We start from the raw sequence: 20,518 nt of genomic DNA on the forward strand, positions 1-20,518 counted from the left end.
AGCTAACCCAGCACATGAGCCCAATGTACCTCAAAGTGAACATCACGACAACTTGTGATTAAAAACTGTTAGTTTTAGTCGTGCAAGCTTTAAACTCCACTCTAACCATTCTAACTATTAAAACTATAGACCATATATACACATATACAAAACGTAATGAAGCTAGAATCTGCATTTGACTCTAATTCAAAAGCTTTCACGTGTAATCACACACACACACACACACACACACACACACACACACACACACACACAGCTGCAGCATCCTATATGATGCAACTCTAATAACAAAATACTGCAAGGCTGGGCAATTTGCTGCTGCTTTGATTAGTGCTTGTAAATTAACCTGCTTTTTTTCCTCCCTCTCTCTTATTCTTCTCTCTGAGCGGAGAGGCCAGCACACACACACACACACACACACACACACACACACACATATATCCACTCTGCAAACTGCTACAACAGCAGCAGGCGCGTGCCCAGGAGAGATAACTCCAAAAAAAAAAAGAGAGAGAGAGAGAGAGACAGAAAAGAGAGAGAGAGAGAGAGACTTCCTCAGGAACACTGGAATTCTGCCAACTCTTTCTTCTCCGCCGCGTGCGTTTCACTCCCTCTATCATGTCGGGAGTCCTAATGAAATAAGTCAATAAACAAACACAGCCGCTCCAAACTAGACAAGCACGACGGAACACGCAGAGCAAACAAACAAATAAATAAATAAAGCAGACGAGCAAACAAGCGAACACGCTCGGAATTATCGCCGCTGGAAAAGACGCTGCTCCTTCTTCATCCAAACCTTGGCTCCAGATCAGGAGAGGGGCTCCTCTCCACTCTCGCTTTCCTCTTTCCCTCTCTTCTCTTCTCTTCTCTGTCGTTACTAGTTAACGACTACAATAAAGCGAGAGACGACAAGCACAACAAACAAACAAAAAAACAAACAAACAAACAATTCATCAAATATTAAACACAGTAATGTGCGTTCTGATGTTTATGTAAGTTTATGCATTGAAAACATTGTCATCGTTCTCTTTCATGTATGGACCACTTTGCCACTTTCTCCACACAGAGTTTTCTTACTACAAAAATTTACTACGATAAAATTAAATATAAAAACTTCACAAAATAAATAAGTCCCCAAAATGAGATTATTCACTTCTCTGCATATTTCTGCAGTCAGGGAGCACTAGTAAGAAACTCTCTCTGTCTTTTTTCCAACGTAAAAGACCAGTACAAAATCACATTAGCACTAATTATTATTATTACTATTTAAAAAATATATTTATTACATCCTTTATCCTCTTTATCTCTCTCGTTCTCTGTCGTTACTAGTTAACAACTACAATAAAGCGAAAGAAAACAAGCACAACAAACAAACAAACAAACAAACAAAAACAATTTATCAAATATTAAACACAGCCATGTCCGTTCTGATGTTTATGTGAGTTTATGCGCCAAAAACATTGGCATCATTCTCTTTCATTTGTGGACCACTTCAACACTTTCTGCACACAAAGTTTTCGGTAATCTGCCATGACAATTGATATATGTAAATGACCTCTGTCTCAATTGGCTGCTGATAAGACACTCCTTATGTAAACACATAACTCTCTTCATCTCACTCTCTTCATCTACATACAAATTAGTAACACTTTACAATAAAGATACATTAATTAACAGTAGTTATGACAGTAATAAACACTATTAAATCGTATAAAAGTAAACATTATTTATTAACATTGACATTAGTAAAGACATTATTAAAATGTATTAAATGCTAAAGCTTAAGAATGTTGTAAATCTGCTCAATTTTTTGTCACGGGGGCCAAACATAAGACAGACAAGCGCAGATACCAAAATCACAATTTATTAAATAAGGGATCAGGCTTATAAGAGTAGTCTGGGACAGGCAGGGTCAATAACCAAAAGGCAGCAGGTCCATTATTATACCGTGTCAGTACGGCACTGTTCTGTATATTAAATGGTCTCGTCTTTTGTATTTATTGTAGTGTTATAGTTTAATGTTGCACTGTCGTCACTCTTGCACTTTATGTTGTCTATTGTTCATTGTTCCATGTTGCACCATGGTTCCGGAGAAACGTAATTTCACTACACTGTGTACCTGTACTCAGTTATAATGACAATAAAAGCCTCTTGACTCTTGACTTGCTGCACTCCCCATTTAAAAACACTGTGTTTAAAAGTGCATCGTTTCAGCGTTCTGTCTTAAAGCAGCTTCACACTTCACAGATATAATGCATTTAGGTTTATGTCTGTGTGAAACCAAACCAAAAAAAAAAAAAGACTAATATTTTAAAAAAATATATATTCTACAAAATGTATTTTAAGAGCTATGTTTTTTTTTTTATTGTGACTGTGACAAAAGACACACACACACACACACTCCCATATTTGTTTAAATCTTGCTCTCTCACGCTTCAGCTGATTTGCTGCGAGACTCTTCCTCCCGTCTCCAAACGTAAATTAAACTTTTGGGGGCAATCTGCCTTTGATTGGCAAAACTTTATCTTGCTCCCCGAGGGACGTTCAGCCACAGCAAATGATTTATCGGAAAAAAGTGCGTCCCGCGATGCATCTCTGGGCGGCGGCCCCCAGGGCAGGTATTGAGTGACCTCGGCCGATGGACCCTGAACAAACTGCAGAGTTATGCTTCACACTCTAGTTCTAGACTTGGACAAGACACGTAAACTCAGATTCGAGCAAATTCCAGTGGTGATAAACTGGCACAATACGCTCAATTCACCTACGTCACCATCGTATACCAAACCGAGGCTGTGGGAGATGGAAGTAGCGTTGGATCGCTAGCATTGCTAACTCACTGCTGCTTTCCCAAACGCACTTATTTAAAAAGAAAGAAATGGTCAAACCTTCTATAGTTTCCTCAAATATCTTATACTTCACTATAAATGGATTCACACAATCAGTAGAGATCGTCATTTCAGTTTAATATATATGTTACTGTGCAAGCTAGCTAAAACTAGCCATATTATTACTATTACCCAGCCAGCCAATGTAGCCAGGTAAACGTTAGCAGAGAAACAGCAAGCTAGCTAAACCCAGTTCTCCAGCTAGGACTCAATTATTCCTGACTGGTTATTTTCTCAATTTAACCTCAGAATAAGTGGGGGGTAACGGTAGTCAAGCCATAGCTCTTTAGAGTAGGCTGCTTAGCTAGTGTTTCTTTAAGACACTGGTTGGAATGCGAAAGTTAAAGGAGGATGCTGTGCCCACGTTATTTGCCAGGACAGAAATGTTAGTAAAGCCAGTAAGGAGGATTGTAGTTAGACAAAAAACAAGGTATTTTATAACCCTCGATCCAGTTGCTGTAGCCCAGGATATCTTGTACTTTTTTCTGCCCATTTTTTGACTGCTTTCATTTTAGCTTGAAACACTTAAAAAGCATGTATTAATTCTCTTAATTAATCATACATGTGTCTAAATAGCACAACATCAAATAAGCTAGTTCATGCTTAACTGCAACAGAAGCACAATGCTCATTTTTGAAAGTTCATACATCTCCCTCATCTGCTAAGTTGCCATGGACAGGAGGTACAGATCCCTCTCTCAAACATAGGTATATGTTTGAGTTAAATAAACATTGCTGTTTTATTCTATAAACTACGGACAACATTTCTCCCAAATTCCAAATAAAATATTGTCATTCAGAGCAATTATTTGCAGAAAATGAGAAATGGCTGAAATAAAGTAAATAAAACAAAAAAAATGCAAAGCTTTCAGACCTCAAATAATGCAAAGAAATAAAGTTTTAAGAGTTCAGAAATCAATATTTGGCGGAATAACCCTGGTTTTTAATCACAGTTTTCATGCGTCTTGGCATGTTCTCCTCCACCAGTCTTACACACTGCTTTTTTGTAACTTTATTCCACTCCTGCTGCAGAAATTCAAGCAGTTCAGTTTGGTTTGATGGCTTGTGATCATCCATCTTCCTCTTGATTATATTCCAGAGCTTTTTATTTTGGTAAAATAAAATTTTAAATGGTCTCTTACTTTTTTTTTTCAGAGCTGTAGACTGTAATACACTACAGGTAGCTTTGAGAGTGATTTTGATTGGCTTGTTTTATGACTTACTCACCCAGCTTTAGTCTCAGTGCAGCTAGAGGTCCTCCATGAAACCTGAGCAGGAGCAGATTGTGTACGTCCAGTCCCTCTGCATTCTGGGACACGGGTGAATGTGCCCACTCGATTCCTTCCAAGCCGCCGGACACCTTCATGTGTCGACCCAGCTGCAGGCTGGCACCAGCACGGCCCGGCCCATCCTCTTCCTCACTCATCAGCCGCACAGGGAGCAGAGAAAGCCCCAAATCAAAACACTGCACTTCCCCCTGACCTCCAGCCACCACCATCAGCCCACCGGAGGGGTGCCAGGCCAGCAGCGAGGGGGGCATGGGGCAAGCGGCCTGCACAGAAACCCCACTCTCAGGGTGGAGCAGCACTACTGAACTGTCCTGCAGGCCCAGGAGAAGCCAGCGCTCGGTCGGGTCACGGCACCAGGACACTGGGACAGAGGAGAGGGGCAGGGGTGTAGATGAGAGCTGCTGCAGTCGCCCACGAGCGCATTCGTACACACAGGCCTCCACTACCAGCAGACGGGACTCCTCGCGCAGCTCTGCTGTGGGGCCACGGGCCTCCTTGTGCAGCTCTATGGTGAGGATATGGTAAGGCTGGGTCAGGCTGAAGCAGCAGTCTAACAGGTCGCTGTCGGTGCGTATGGAGTTCATGACCTGCAATTATTTACAAAATAAAAGCACAAAGAAAAACACACTGATTAGCTGTGAATTAATTATCATTAAACCACTTAAAGTTAAAGAAAAGGCACCTGTCAAGGAAAGGAAATATTGCGCAGTGTGTAAACAGTCAGCTCTTACTATCTAAATGGGCCCTATTTTAATGATTCATATCATTATAGACGTCAACCGTGCTTGGTACAGCTTAATTTAGGATGTGTCACTGTGTCTTTGCTATCATAACGACAGGAAAAGTAGCTTTGCGTTGCTCACAATGCACAAAAGACATGAACTCATTCTCTGAATTAATTATGGGTGTGTTTTGGCCGTAACATGAAACAAATCAGTCAGAGCCAGATGTGCTCTGAATTTGGCGTATTGCTATTATAGCAGCACAGCGCTTCTGCACTTCTCAGCTAAGGCAAATGATCTGCTTGTTCTTGTGGTGAAGGTGTGCGAGCAGCTTATTTAAGAGAGCAGAAATGCTATTTTATTGTATTCTGTTTATTGTTGATGGTTAAGTTAAAGTTTGATTTGTGCGCTGCAGTGTGCCTGTGTGTGTATATGTGTGTATATGTGTGTGTGTGTGTGTATCGAGCAGGGGTGTATGCACACTGACACACAAGCGTAGACAAAGACAGATATGGACGTCTGACTGTTGATTGTGGTCAAGGTTCAAATCGATCAGTGGCGCACCTGTTTTCCGCTGCCAACATAGCAATACGCCAGAAATTTACCTGAACACACCTCACGCCCATCATTAGAACTATTCAAAAACTACGATGCTCTTCTAATGGTGTGGGTGCAAGGGGTATAAGATAGCAATAAGCATCCTGACAAATCTGAGACACTTTGACCAGGAACAAACTGTGATATTGTAGTTCGATGGTTCAGTCAGAATATCCCCAAACATCATACTTCTTGTGGTGCCAGTCTTTTCTGGCACACCATAAGACCAGGGCATCCAATCAGGACAGAGGTCATCTGCATATACTTAGGATAATAATACCCACCCAGCCTACTCTGTAGACTGTTAACCCATCCAACCCAGCTATGAATCACTGTGGCGTCACTGGGGAGCAAACCTGCGCTTAGACAGTTGGGCCACCCGGAAGCCATTTTTTTTTGCCCTTTTTTGCCCTTTTTTCCTCCAAAACTGTTTTTTTTTTTTTACTGCACAAGGTGTGCCCACACAACAAACCTACAAGGCTGCATGCGTGACAGCATGTGTTTCTAACCTGCCGCGCTCGAAGCCAGCGGTGGGCTCAGTTTGGCCACGCCGCTGTATCCCACAGGGGGTTTTTCCTGATGCTCGCGAAAGTGAATATTCAGCATCCTACACTCATCCCAATCCAAACACGGGGCCAGCCGGCACCGGCAAAGATACCACGGCTACAGCGGCGCACGCTCTGCAAATTTGTTTGCCGATTTAAGCGTGGCGTGAACACACACACACACACACATATACACACACATACCCACACCAAACTCACAAGCACACACAAGTGCACACGTGGCTTAAAAAGTGCTTTAAAAAGTGGGAAAGTGTTCAGGCTTTTGGGTTTGTCCATAGCCAAGCATGTGGTTCATTTTGTGTATAGACACAGACAGAGAGAGAGAGAGTGTAAAAGAGAGAGAGAGAGAAAGGGATGTGTTTTGGCACGAGTGTGAGGTGTGTTTGGCTGTGCCAGCAGCAGCGGCGGCGGCGGCAGCATTAAGCAGGTTGCCTACAGTCTCTGTGTGGAAGGAGAGGATGAGGGCTCCATTTTTTCCGCTCTTTTTTAGCCCTAATCCCCCCGGGCTGCCTCCCGCTACTCCCCAGGGGGGCGAGGGTGGGGGTATTTGGGAGGGCGCACGGTGAGAAAGGAGGGGGTGGAGGGTTCCGGAAAAGAGCCAGAGTGCCGCAGAGCCACAGCCTGCTGAGACACACCTGCCTCAACCGCAGGCCTCCGAAACACAGGCCTCCAACACAGGCCTAACCACAGCTGGGCCAGGGCTCACGACCAACACCCCGCCGACAGAACAGCGCTGCGGACCCCTCGTCCTAACCAACACCGGCCTGGTGCTTTGATTAGACCTCCAAATAGCGAGGCTGATATTATATTTACATTCACATTTATGGCCAGAGTTTTAATCATGTTACACAGGTAGGAGAATGAGGTGTTATCAGTTTAGTGTGGTGTGTTTACCCAGAATGCCAGGTGGAGGCTGGCAGGATTACCCACACAATGCTAAAATTTCAGTCCTCGGTGCACACGGCTCCAACACACATCTACCCACATACAAAATAGTGAATAAAACTGAATAAAATAGCACTGAAGAGAAATATCTAAGCTGATGCTACACAAGCTTACACACTACAACACATGCCAGACTAACTTCTATGTACATACTTTATGGTCAGAAGTACTGTGAGTAAAAACCCCAAACCATCATATTTTTCATAAGCTTGGTGGACTTTATTAACACTGACCTTAACTGAGGCAAGTGAGACCTGCAGCTCTTTAGATGCTGTTTTGGGTTCTTTTGTGACTTCCTGGATGAGTTGTCCATGCCCTTTTGGAGTAATTTAGCTAGAAATAGCTCAGTCACTCCAGGGAGGGAAAACAAGTGTTCCATGTTTTCTCCATGCAATAGCTCTAACTGTTGTTTGCTGGAGTCCCAAAGCTTTAGAAGCTTACTTTATAATATTTTCCAGACTGATAAATAAAGAGTCAATAACTTCTTGTTTTCTTATCTATTGTTGAATTTCTTCAGATCATGAGGGAAAAAGTGTTGTTTTTAAAATATTTTATCTGCTTCATGTTGTCCGACAGGTTTTAATCTGCTTCCAAAATGTAGTTAATCAAAGTTATTTATTTATTTATTTTTTTTACAAAGGGCCAAGTTGGTTTGGATAGTTTTTTCCCCTTAATAAATCATATCATTACTTATTAATATTATTCTGATGTTATCTTTGTCTAATATAAAAATTTTGTTTGATAATCGGAAAAATGCAAGGGGGCAAATACTTTTTCAAGGCACTTAACCCTAGAACACTAACGTAAAAAATAGTAACACCAATTCTAACATTGGGTATACACTGTATGACACGTTTTGGAACCCTTCTTTAATTTGAAAAAAGCTGATTGGTCAGGTAAAATTACTTAATTCTTAACAGGTAATGTCATTAAAAAATATATAATAATAATGCTGCTGGGAACTTGGTCTTTGGTCCACCCATTCCTGGAACATGTGAGCACCTGATTTGAACACACAAACACCAGATAACATCATATAAATTACCCCTAAAAAAAAATGTGTTAACCTCCATCACTAACGTCGGATGAAAATCACCCGAACGCATGCCTCTTAAAAAAAGACCATAGATGGGAGGAGGGAATCTACCATAAGATTAATGACATCAATGACGCCCTGCAGCTACGCAGCACAATGAAAATCACTTGTGAACTCGTTCTAGGGTTAATATGAATTTATGATCTATTTATGATCACTAGAGAGAACAGAAATTGTGCTCATCAGACTAATAATAATGCTTAATTTTTGCGATATACGGTATTATCTTTATATCACGCCACCCTCATTAATAACTATACTTGATTTGCCACTTTATTCTCATTGAATTATTGAAAGCATCAATTCTATAAAGTATTAAATATCACCTACTGTAAAATGCACGACGTGTAAACAAACAAACAAATAAACCTGCTGAGAGTGTGAACTGCTGAGTGGAGGGGTTGGTGTGCGTTTCTGAGCTGAGGCCACTTTGAGAGCCTTCCGTAAAGAGATTTAACGTCTTCACAGGGTGAGCCTGCTTAAGACTTGCATACACACTTTCTCTCTCTCACACAGACACAAACACACACACACACACACATTCTCTCTCTCTCACACACACACACAAAGCAAATCCCACAGCTGCTGCTGAAACAATGACAGATTCAATTTCACAAAGACAAACTGCATCTTACAGAGCTGAGGGTGGGGGGTGGGGGAGAGTGAGAGAGACAGTAAAAGAGAGAGAGAGAGACAGAGAGAGAGAGAGAGAGAGAGAGAGAGAGAGAGAGAGAGAGAGAGAGAGAGAGAGAGAGAGAGAGAGAGGTAACCGTGGCAAATAGGTCTGTGCTAGTTATTGGTTTCGGTGACTGGTCAAAACTATTCTTCTCTTGTCTTCTCCGCTCTTCCCTGGACTTTCTTTCTGCAGCTTGAAAGATAAACCCGGCCAAGTCCAGCTGAGCAGCGGCCCTTGTTCACAGCGGTGGCCCTTTTTGAGCCAATTTTCCAGTTCAGAGAGCAGAGAGAGAGAGATATAGAGAGAGAGAGAGAGAGAGAGAGAGAGAGAGAGAGAAAGTGAGAGAGAGACAGTGTGTGTATTAGTGTGTGTATAAGTGTGTATGTGTGTGTGTGTGTGTAGAGGACAGAGATGATGATGAGGGCAGAATGGAAGGTTCTGCAGCAGCAGCTTTCAGGCCCAGACCGGAGCCAGAGAGTGTGAACTACACAGATACTTGTCGGTTTGCCGTGGCGTGAAATCCAGCTGCTCTCAGCCATTCCACTGGGGTCATCCTCCCACCCCGACCCACCCAACACCCAGCTCTCCATTCCAGTAATGAATATTCTCACCATCGGAACATCATCAGGGTTCCGAACTGATGCCGGAAAAGGATCCCTCTCTTTGTGTTTCTTTAACACTTAAATGATGACTTTTCATTAGATTTATATCAGAAGTAATATGATCAATATTTCATCGTTATTGTAACGAACAGCCTCACAAAACAGTTAGTAACACTTTACTTGGATGGTCCATTTGCTGATGATCAACTCAACATTTAACTACCATTCAACTGCATGTCTATTAAATGCAATTGAACTGAAAGGTGAAAGTAAATGATTCTCTATTAAATGTAACTCTACATCCAACTCCAACCAAAACTATAATCTTAACATTTTAGCACTGGGTTTAGAGTTAGATTTTAAGTTTAGGTTAAGGTTAGGGTTAAGTGTAGAGTTAGATTTTAGGGTTAATAAAGGGTTAATAAAGGTTAGGGTTAGGTGTAGATTTATGTTCTACTTTGAATCATTTACATTCAACATATGGTAATGTTGCAGTTAATAGACATTTAGTTGAATGTTAGTTGAATGTCAGTTGAGCATCAACAAGGCCATCAATTGGACCATCCAAGTAAAGTGTTACCAAACAGATTACAGAGCATGCTGTGGACTAGAGCTTAGATCCAGCCCAAAATATCCAACCTGACCCGCACCATACACTGTCATTATGAGCTCAAGCCCGATTTAAACCCACCATTTTTTTGGAGTAAGTAGAGCATTAAAACTGAGCTTTAAAAATTTTTTAGGCAGTTTGAATAAGCAAAATCTGTTTAGAATGATGTTAATTAACATTGCAACACTGAAGAAGCATAGACCTATTATTTAAGAAAAAATATTAATTAAGAACAGATCTTCGACAGATTAAAACACAAACAATGTGAACAATGATCCACATCCCTAAACATAGGCGGTAAATTAGGTTACAAGAATGATGTCTGAACAACCTTTTTTATTGTATTTATTGTATTTAATATTATCTTAGTATTACAGGGATTTGTTGAGATAGTAGCAGAGGTGGCTCAAAAATTAGAGAACTAGGGTGAATATAACCTTGTGTGTTTGTTGGGCCATGTTTTCATTCTGTATATCACTGAGCGTGTGTGTGTCTTCTAAGTGTGCCTACTAGTGAGTTTGTGTGTGTTCACTGCATAAATGACTAAAGGCGGTGGCCAAATTCCATTTGTTTTATCACAAGTGTGGTGTAAATCGACGCTGTCCAAACATCTCCAAATTAGCAACTTAACTTTCTCAACTTAACTTAACAATCTTAACTTTCAATGGAAGTCAGTGTAAAAAAGAGTTTATTTCAGGTAATTCTGGGGGATTTCTATTTTTTCATTCAAGCATAAACTTTGCCCATTCTTATTTGGCCTGGCTGTATGTTTCGGGTCATTGTCCTGCTGGAAGACCCAGCCACGACCCATACTAAGGCAAGGAGGTTGTTGGTCAAAATATGGTGCAGAATATTACTGAAATAAATTAGAATTATTATAATTTTTTGAGACAAACCAAGGATATACACATACACACAAACATACAATATATAAAAAAAAGTATCGACTGGGACAGCTGCTCATTACACAATTTTTTTCAAAATCAAGGGCATAAAAAATGACATAAAAAATGTATCCTGCTTTTGTCAAAAAATATATATATATATTTTAAATTATTTAATTATGTTTCTTTTCTCTCTACAACATGAAACTGAACAAAAAAGCTTTTTTTGTCATTAAAAAAATATCTTCTGACACTGATGCAGGGTGGATCGAAAGTTCACACCTGCACTTTAGACAGTTTCTCCATATACGCACATACATAGTAAAGAAATAGTTTTACAATATATTTTAAATCAAAAGCTCATATACTGTATATTTAGCTATAAATCGGATTTGTTGAGGAATATATGAAATGTTTAAAGTACAGGGAATACGGAGGTCGAACCAACAAAGAGAGAATTGAGTGTTTTTAAAGAGATAAGCGCTTTTATAAAAAAAACAAAACAAAAAAAAACACAACACCACAATCTTGCGTTTGGAAAAGAACGTTGGCTTCACAGCGAAGCGGCTCTGCTCGGGAATAAACTGCATCCGCTGCTGTTTTCCATTTAAATGATCAAATTTCAGCAACTGGGGAAATGATTAAAAATGTTAAATGTTTGCATAAATAAATAAGTAGTATGCATGCGCACCCGTTTCTGTGTGTGTGTGTGTGTGTGTGTGTTTTCCTTGTGCGTCTCCTGGCAGTGCTTATCTTAGAGGGGTAGGAATTAAGACCACATAAGGAAAGAAAGCGCCCCTCTAAATGCTGGAGACTAAGTAGAAAATTGGCTTAGCATGCAGATAGCAAAGTTAACAAAAGGAACATATATATGAGCTTGAAGTGATTGAAGTGTGCGTGCGCGCGTGTGCGTGCGCGTGTGTGTGCGAGATGCGTGCGCGTTTGATTTGCCGCACGGCTCCCCGCATAAAACTGCTAGCTTGATTTCACACTCCGGATCCAAAAATGACAACAAACACTTTAATTAGAAATGATGCAGACCAGAAACGCTTTAATGTTCTTTATCAGGAGGAGGAGGAAGAGGAGGAAGAGGAGGAAGACGAGGGGGGGGGGGGGAGAAAGAGGGAAAAACAAGCTAGGTGAAGGCCGGAGATAAATATGGAGCGTGTTCCAAAACGGAGCGCGTTCCATCGCACTCCGCCTCAGTTTATTTATTCGCTTTAGCTGTTTTTTCCAGCGTTCCTGATCGGTTCCGCTTCCATGCCGCAATTTTCTCTTCATGGGGGGCATGAGGGGGTGGGATGTGTTTGAAACACAAGGCGCGAGTGCTAATTTGGACCAGCCTGCTTCTGAGAGCACTCAGCTGGACCAAAGCCAGGGCAGGAGATGTGGAGGAAATGTGGAGGAAGCCTATAGTCCTTGGCCGCTTTATCGGAAACCCCTCTGAACCCTCTCTTGTAGCTCCAACTTGCTGGTGTATAGTTAAAGAATGTAAATCTGCTGATGCACTGTTTGTGTTTAAGTCTTCTGAACAATATTTGAGACACTAGGGGTCCTATATTAGTGATTTATAGTGCACCGGTCAATTGTGCAACGGGCAGCTTGATTTAGGCCATGTCGGTGTCTTTGGTGTCACGAAGGTGCAAAGAATATGCATTGAGCAGCTTGAAAAGTGCAAAAATCATGTACCAACACCCTTAATTAATCACAAATGTGTTTTGGGCAAAAAAAACCCTCCATTTAAGAGGCAAGTACACTCTGACTTTGGCGCGTTTGTATCTTAATAGCGCTGCGCTTTGTGTGCTTCAGCAGAGGTAAACTGATCTGCATGTTCAGGCTGTAAAGGTACGCTAGCAGATTAATTAAAAAAAAAATTCTATTCAGACTTTATGCTACTCCAACTCGAACTTTAAAAGTTTAAGACTCTACTCAGACTTTAGACTCCTCCAAATTGATCTTTTAAGACTTAAGACTCCACTCAGACGCTTATTATGCTTATTATACTCTCTATCTATTATGCTCCAACTCAAACTTCAAAAACTTATGACTCAACTCAGACTCTATGCTAATCCAATTGTGAACTTCAAAAGTAAAAGATTCTACTCAGACTTTAGTCTCCTCCAACTCGAACTTCAAAAGCTTAAGACATAGATTTAAGACTTGTCTCAGACTCACAAAGCAGAGACTCAAGACTCAATTCTGACCCCCAGCCCAGGGACCCCAGACAGTTAAGAATTAACAGAGAACTGCACAACAGAGATTCCAGAATAGTCTCAACTTGAGATTTAACTCTTAGACTTAAGTCTCTTAGTCTTAGACTCTTTGACTCAGATTCACACCCCAAAGACCTGAGACTCTACTCAGAGCCACATTTCCAAAGACTTGAGACTTATCGCAAACTTGGAGCACAGAGACTTGAGACTCAAGGCTTGTCTTCAACTTGAGCCCCCTAGACCTGAGACTCACCTCAGAGGTTTGAGCCTTAACTCAGATTCACATCTTCCAAAGACTTGAGACTTGACTTAGACTCACACCCGAAACATTAGAGACTTGAATGTTTTTGAGAGTCACTTAAGTCTTTTCCCACAGATACTAAAGACTCATCTCCAACTTGAACCACATTTTGAATAGTCAGGTCATTAAACTATTCCAAAAGAGATTGTGCTATATTGTTGTAGTTTTCACACAACATGTCTGAACACAGGGTCCTGAATTATGCGATTTTTCATTTCGTAAATCAATGACTCATCTTGTTGCTCTCCAAAAACACGTTTTGAAAAGAGAACATGCGAGAAATCAATGCATGTGAGCAGTACTAGTGATGCCATGCAGAAGATGAATTTGTTGGACAACATGGTTGGTTTTCTGTTGACTCAAGGCACAACTCCTCAACTCACATCTCAGAAACCTCTACTCTAAGGTCTGGACAAATCATACAGTGGTGTGAAAAAGTTTGCACCCTTTATGGTTTCTTATTTTCTTGCCTGTTTATCACTTTTAAATGTTTCAGGTCATCAAACTTATTTAAATATTAGTCAAAGAGAAAACAAGTAAACCAAACATGCAGTTTTTAAATGAAGGAGTTCATAATTAAGGGAGAAAAAATTCATACTAAAACAATCCATATTAAACTAACTTGACTGGGTATTATCACACGTTAAATATCTCCGCACACCCAGGCCTGATACTCAAAAGCTAGACATCATGCCAATATCCAAAAATAAATCAAGAAGAAATGAGAAAGAAAGTAACTAAGATCTATCAGTCTGGGAAAGGTTATAAAGTTGTTTCTAAAGTTTTAGGACTCCAGTGAACCACAGTGAATTATTATCCACAAATGAAGAAAGCCTGTAACAGTGGTGAACTATCCCAGGATTGGCCTGCTGACTAAAATGACCAAAAGAGCACAGCGACTACTTATCCAAGAGGTCACATAAGATCCAAAGAACTGAAAAATTCCTCCACAACGCTGTAAAAGACTTGATCGCAGTTGTTGCTGCTAAAAGGTGGAAAAACCAGTTAGGTTTAGGGGCAAACACTTTTTCACACAGGGCCATTTAGCTTTGGATTAGTTTCTCCCTTAATAATAAAAACCTTTATTTAAAAACTGCATTTTGGGTTTACCTGTGTTGTCTTTAAACTTAACATTTACATTTGTTTGATGATCTGAAACATTTAAAAGTGACCAGAGGTGGAAAAAGTACAGAAAAATTGTAATTGTGTAAAAGTACCTTTACTTTGCTAAAATTCTACTCAAGTAAAAGTAAAAGTACCCATCTAAAAATCTACTTGAGTAAAAGTAAAAAAGTACTCAATTTAAAATGTACTTTGAGTAAAAGTTACATAGTTACATAGATAATTATTTGATGTGTAACGGGGAGTTTTCCAATGTAGCAAAGTAGATTACTTGTGTCAAAATGTACTTGAGTAAAAGTAAAACGACCTATTTTAAAATCTACTTTAAAAATGACAAATTACTCGTAAAATCTACTCAATTACAGTAACTTGAGTACATGTAATGCATTACTTTCCACCTCTGAAAGTGACAAACAATAAAAAAAAAAAGAAATCTTGATGAAGGGGGCAAACACTTTTTTACACCACTGTGTAAGGTCACTAACTGCACTGAGAGCACAGTGGTTGAAGAGTGTGTTGCACCGAGAGTCGGAGGGCAAGAGAGTGAAAAAAGTGCCTACAGCTCTGCTCACTGGAGCATCTCAGGAACATCATTAGAACTACATTATTGACGAAGTCATGCCCTACTTATCAATTGACCAGCAAGTTTACATACGTCTCGGGCACATCGCTCTCTCTGTCCGTCTCTGACCGAATTAAATTTCATCACCCAATAAACACTGGAATTGTAAAAAGAGCGGAAAGGTACGCCCTGGAGGAGTGTGTGAAGCATGTGTGTGAAGCATGAGTGTGTGTGTGTAGTAATAATAACAATAATAATCAGCAGCAGCAGGGTTGTGTGTATGCATGTATATAATATCAGGGAACCTTTGTATAATGTATGCAGGGTATGTGTGTGTGTGTGTATATATATATATATATATATATATATGTGCACAAGCATAATGATGAGTATGTGAGTTTACCATAAGCCCCGAGCTGTCCGAGCAGCCCAGCAGAACCAGATTGGCCCGCTCCATTGCACCGGGGACCGGCGACCAAGGCCAGACTTCTTCTTCACGCCCACCGGGCCACCAGCACATGCCCACGTCCTGCGCCCGACTTAGTCCCACGCGTCGCCCCGTCCGCCGCCCGCCTCCGCCCGCCAGCTCCACCGACGAGACCTGGGCACAGAGAGAAAGAGAGAGAGAGAGAGGGAAGCCGAGCGGAACAGCAGCGCTGATCATTCACCTTCATAAGACCACCGCATAAGACATTAGCACGTCTAGCCGCTTCGCTAATGCTAATGCTCCCCCCCGAACCGCTTCTTCTTGGTTTCAGGCTGTTGTTGTGGTTGTTGTTTCCCTCCTGTTTCTTGGCGGCAGGTTGTTGATTTAACTGAAAGGGAATTTCGTTCCATTATTAATTTCGGGAGCTTTGTTGTGTTGTTGTTATGAGGATGTTCGGGGATGAGGGTCCGCGCACTCTGTGGGCTAAAGTGCTAATGAGATCTCCTGGTGCTAGCGCCCGGCTAAATTCTAGCTCGAGGCCGGCAGCTCGTATTCATAAAGAGCCTCATGTTTAGAGATGCCGGACCAGGATCGAGGTTCCCGTAATCTGCACACATATCGCTCAGTTTACGCTTAAAAAAGGAAGAGCTGTCTGAACAGCTAGCCTAGCGCACTGTGACTGAACCTGTTTCAGACTCACCACTTAGGCAGTGTTCAGACTGCAGGAAAATCAGATTTGAATCTTAATTCACATCTGTTTATTTGACTATATGCAGTGTTGTTTTTTTGTACGTGAACATATCAGATTTGCATGCCCTGTGATCACTCTGGATTTGATGAGGTTGTTTGCTTTGTTGTAAGTGACACACCACATTAAAATCCAATTCATGAAAACTCAGAAAATGTTTATATTAAATAAGACCAATTGGTACTTTTGACAGTGTGGGCAGTGTGCCAGGTCCTGCTGGAAAATGAAATCTGCATCTCAATAAAAGTTGCAAGCAGACGGAAGCATGAAGTCCTCTAAGATTTTCAGGGAAAACAAAACTGCAATGACTTTAGACTTTAGATATACCACAGTGGATCAACACCAGCAGATGACATGTCTCTCCAAACCATCACTGATTGTGGAAACTTCACACTAGACCTCAAGCAGCTTAGACTGTGTGTCTCTCCACTCTTCCTCCAGACTCTGCTACCTTGATTTCCAACTGAAATGCAGAATTTACTGATGATCAGTGATGGTTTGGAAAATAATGTCATTTGCTGGGGTTGATCCACTGTGTTTTATCAAGTCTTAAGTCAGTGCAGTGTTTTCCCTCAAAATCTTACAGCACTTCATGCTTCCCTTTGCTGACTTTTATGGAGATGCAGATTTCATTTTCCAGCAGGACTTGAGACACTGCCCACACTGCCAAAAGTACCAATGGGGCTTATATAATATTGTAATTTTCTAAGACAACTGGTTTTTGGGTTTTCATTATCTGTAAGCCAAAATCATCAACAATAAAACAAATAAAAGCGTAATATATATATTACACTCGGTGTGTAATACATGTATTTTGTTTGACAGTTTTAACTGAATTACTGAAATAAAGTTACTTTTTCAATGATATTCTAATTTTGATATTCAAATAGTAAGATAGTGAGATCTATCAGTTTGAAAAAGGCTATAAAGCTTTTGCTAAAGGTTTGGGACGTAGAACAGTGGTAAAACTTCCCAGGAGTTGCCGATCGACCAAAATTACCCCAAGAGAGCAGGGTTGACTGATCCAAGAGGTCACAAAAGACCCCACAACAACATTCAATGTACTGCAGGCCTCACTTGCCTCAATTCAGTGTTCATGCCTCTACCATCAGAAAGAGACTGGCAGAGTGCCAAGACTAAATTCACTGCTGAGCAAAAAGAACATTAAGGCTTGTCTCAATTTAGCCAGAAAACATCTTGATGATCCCTAAGACTTTTAGAATAAAAATTTTCTGAGGACCAGACTCCTCAACTTATTCCAATGAAAAATAACTGGATGGAGCACCATTATTCCAGAGAACCCAGTTCCACTGCAGTTTAATGCTTAATTTACCTGTCTAGCTGTAGACTAGAGCAGTGTTTCTCAACCTTTTTTCTATCATGTCACCCTTTAAATATATGCGAGATGTCAAGGCACCCCAGTTTACGGGGGGGGGGGGGGGGGTTTGGGGGGGATGCTGGTGCAGTACTTCAGGTGAGAAGGGGGGGGGGGCGCTGTTGCAGTACTTCAGGTGAGAACGGGGGGGGGGGGGGGGTGCTGGCGCAGTGCTGGCGGAATATGAAATAAAATAGCGCGTCACAATAGCCCTGGTTGAGAAACACTGGACTAGAGTAATCTACTAAATAGCCTCAGAGATTCATATGTTTTTGGCAATACTTCTCTACAGTAAAAAAAAACTGTGTAAAATAACACCCCTCATTACAAAAGGGGTGTTGACTCAAAAAATGCTTATTCATTCTGGCTACATTCACATTACCAGGCTGAAGTGACTCAAATCAGATTTTTTGCTCAATGTGGCTCAGATCTGATTTTTTCATGGCTGTGTGAACGTGCCGAATCAGTTTTTTTTTCCAAATCAGATTTGAGTCACTTTCATATGTGGTCCTAAATCGGAGCTGCTAACGCATCTATTTCACCTTTATAAAGCTACAAGTCTCCTCTTAAATATGACGTTTTTTGTTGTTGGTGATGAACGTGACATTTATACACTTATTAATGTGCGCATGTGAGGCGTTACAAGGACGGATTATACACAGATACAGGTCACTTACATTTGTTGAATGTGAACCGTCCAAATCCAATCTGAGCAAAAAAAATCGTATTTGAGCAACGTGGCTCGTAATGTGAACGTAGCCTGAGGTAGGTCTGACATGTTACACCAAGGGTCAGCAATGAAGTTTGGCTGCGGGCCAGATATTATTCAAGCCATTACGTGGCGGGCCACAAAAAAAAAAAAATCTGTTATGGAAAATGAAGTGGGATGAAGTGCTACAGACTATTAGCTCTCCAGCCCAGAGGGTTGTTGAACCCAATTGCAGAACAGATGATTTCAAAGCAGGTAAACCCAAGAAAAAGGAAAAATAATTAAAAAATAAAAAATAAACACTGCTTCTCACGAGGGATCGAACCCGTGTTGCCGGGGTCACGGTCCAATACACTACCGCTGCCCCAGCAGGTGAATTAGGGAGCCAAAGAACGGGCAGAAAAACGAGAACGGGCGGAAACTAAAGTCACGCTAAGTGCAAAAGAGAGACAGGGGAGGAATATAAACAAAAGTTTGCCAGAGAAGCATTTTAGTTATTTATTTTGTTTCATTATCATTCATTATAGTTTAAACAACCTCACGGGCCAGATGTTTTTAATGCTTGCCGACCCCTGTATTACACTGTTCCCAGTGCAGTGATCAATTGCTAATGCACTTCTTATATGTAATTATCTAACAACATATCTATTGTTACATCACACAGGTCAAACATGATCAAACAACAGTGCAGAACTCAATTTCCTTGCAGAACAGCAAATTCCAGAAGCGCTCTGAACACTAACTCTCGTTCTGTAACTCCAAAAATAGCGGGCTGGTAAATAAAGAGACTCTGGCTGAAAGGATAAGGCGTGGGCACCTGACAGCTCTTTGTGCGGCAGGGTTGTGAATATCTGTCCGCATTGTCCAGCCGCTGTGATCCAGCCTTCATACACGCCGCCATGCCTATTCAGCCTCTCCAGCGAAAGCCATCTCCATACACGCCACTATAAAGGCCTTATCTGTTCCATTCCTGGCACAATGGAGGCTCCCCCTCACCACCGCCGCCGTGCCGTGTGCGTACACATGTGTGTGTCTTTTTTCCCCTGTGTGTGTGTGTGTGTGTGTGTGTGCTGTACCCTGGCCTGCTGCTGCAGAAAAGCCTGCATTATTCCCTCATTTAGACTTATGATGATCTGCTTAACCGGGACGTTTTTATTAGCAGCCGCTCGGCCTGCAGACGGGGCACGCCGTGCCACTGGATCTCTTACAGATTCATGCGTGAGGAAAATAGCTGCGAGGTGAGATAAAGCACAGCCCATAAACAAAGACACGCTGCAAAATGAAATGTTCATCATTTCCTATGCTAAGGCATGTTAATAAAGTGAGCGGTTTGCTGCTTTAACGTGTAGAATTTAATCCATGAGGCTAATGTAACTAATAAAAACATGGTATATATATATATATATATATATATATATATATATATATATATATATATATGTATATATATATATATATATATATATATATATATATATATATATATATATATATATATACATATATATATAATACAGCTCTGTAAAAGAAATGCTGAACTGCTTGAATTTTTGCATCAGGAGTGACATAAAGTTATCCAAAAGCAGTGTGTAAGACTGGTGGAGGAGAACATGCCAAGATGCATTAAAAACTGTGACCAAAAAGTAGGGTTATTTCACCAAATATTGATTTCTGAACTTTTAAAACTTAAATATGAACTTCTTTTCTTTGCATTATTTGAGGTCTAAAAGCACTGAATCTGTTTTGTTAATTTCAGCCATTTCTTATTTTCTGCAAATAAATGCTCTAAATGACAATCTTTTTATTCAGAATTTGGGAGAAATGGTGTCCGTAGTTTAAAGGAAAAAACTACAATGCTCGTTTTACTCAAACATATACCTATAAATAGCAAAATCAGAGAAACTGATTCAGACACTGAAGTGGTCTCTTAATTTAAGCTGTATGTATAGACACCATACATTTACTGTATTGTATTTTGAAATTTTTAATTTGGCCTTATTAGTGAAATCACTGAAAATATATCTCAAACAATGATGTTTTTCAAAGACACAATCAAATCATAACAAGCTATTCAGTGTTCAATAAGCATTAATTAGCATTAATTATTATTTACAACATTCTTACACATACAATTTAGTAATGTTTAATGATACATATTTAACCCTCCCGTTATGATCATTTATCAGGAAC

General features: G+C 40.6%; 1 protein-coding gene across 2 annotated transcripts in view; it reads right to left on the minus strand.

Annotated features, from left to right (window-relative positions):
* LOC103029690 (WD repeat containing planar cell polarity effector) overlaps positions 1–20,518 on the minus strand; it is a 122,013-nt gene that overhangs the window by 27,421 nt on the left and 74,074 nt on the right. Inside the window, exons 9-10 of one of the 2 annotated variants that reach the window (XM_022672773.2) lie at positions 15,473–15,670; positions 4,112–4,760 (exon numbers count right to left, since the gene is read on the minus strand). In XM_022672773.2, coding sequence (XP_022528494.2) covers positions 4,112–4,760; positions 15,473–15,670 — 847 coding nt within the window. The remainder of the gene's footprint in view (positions 1–4,111; positions 4,761–15,472; positions 15,671–20,518) is intronic. The other variant, XM_022672774.2, reaches the window with a different exon arrangement.

This window comes from Astyanax mexicanus, chromosome 14 (genome assembly GCF_023375975.1).
Source record: "Astyanax mexicanus isolate ESR-SI-001 chromosome 14, AstMex3_surface, whole genome shotgun sequence".
NCBI classification, from domain to species: domain Eukaryota; kingdom Metazoa; phylum Chordata; class Actinopteri; order Characiformes; family Acestrorhamphidae; genus Astyanax; species Astyanax mexicanus.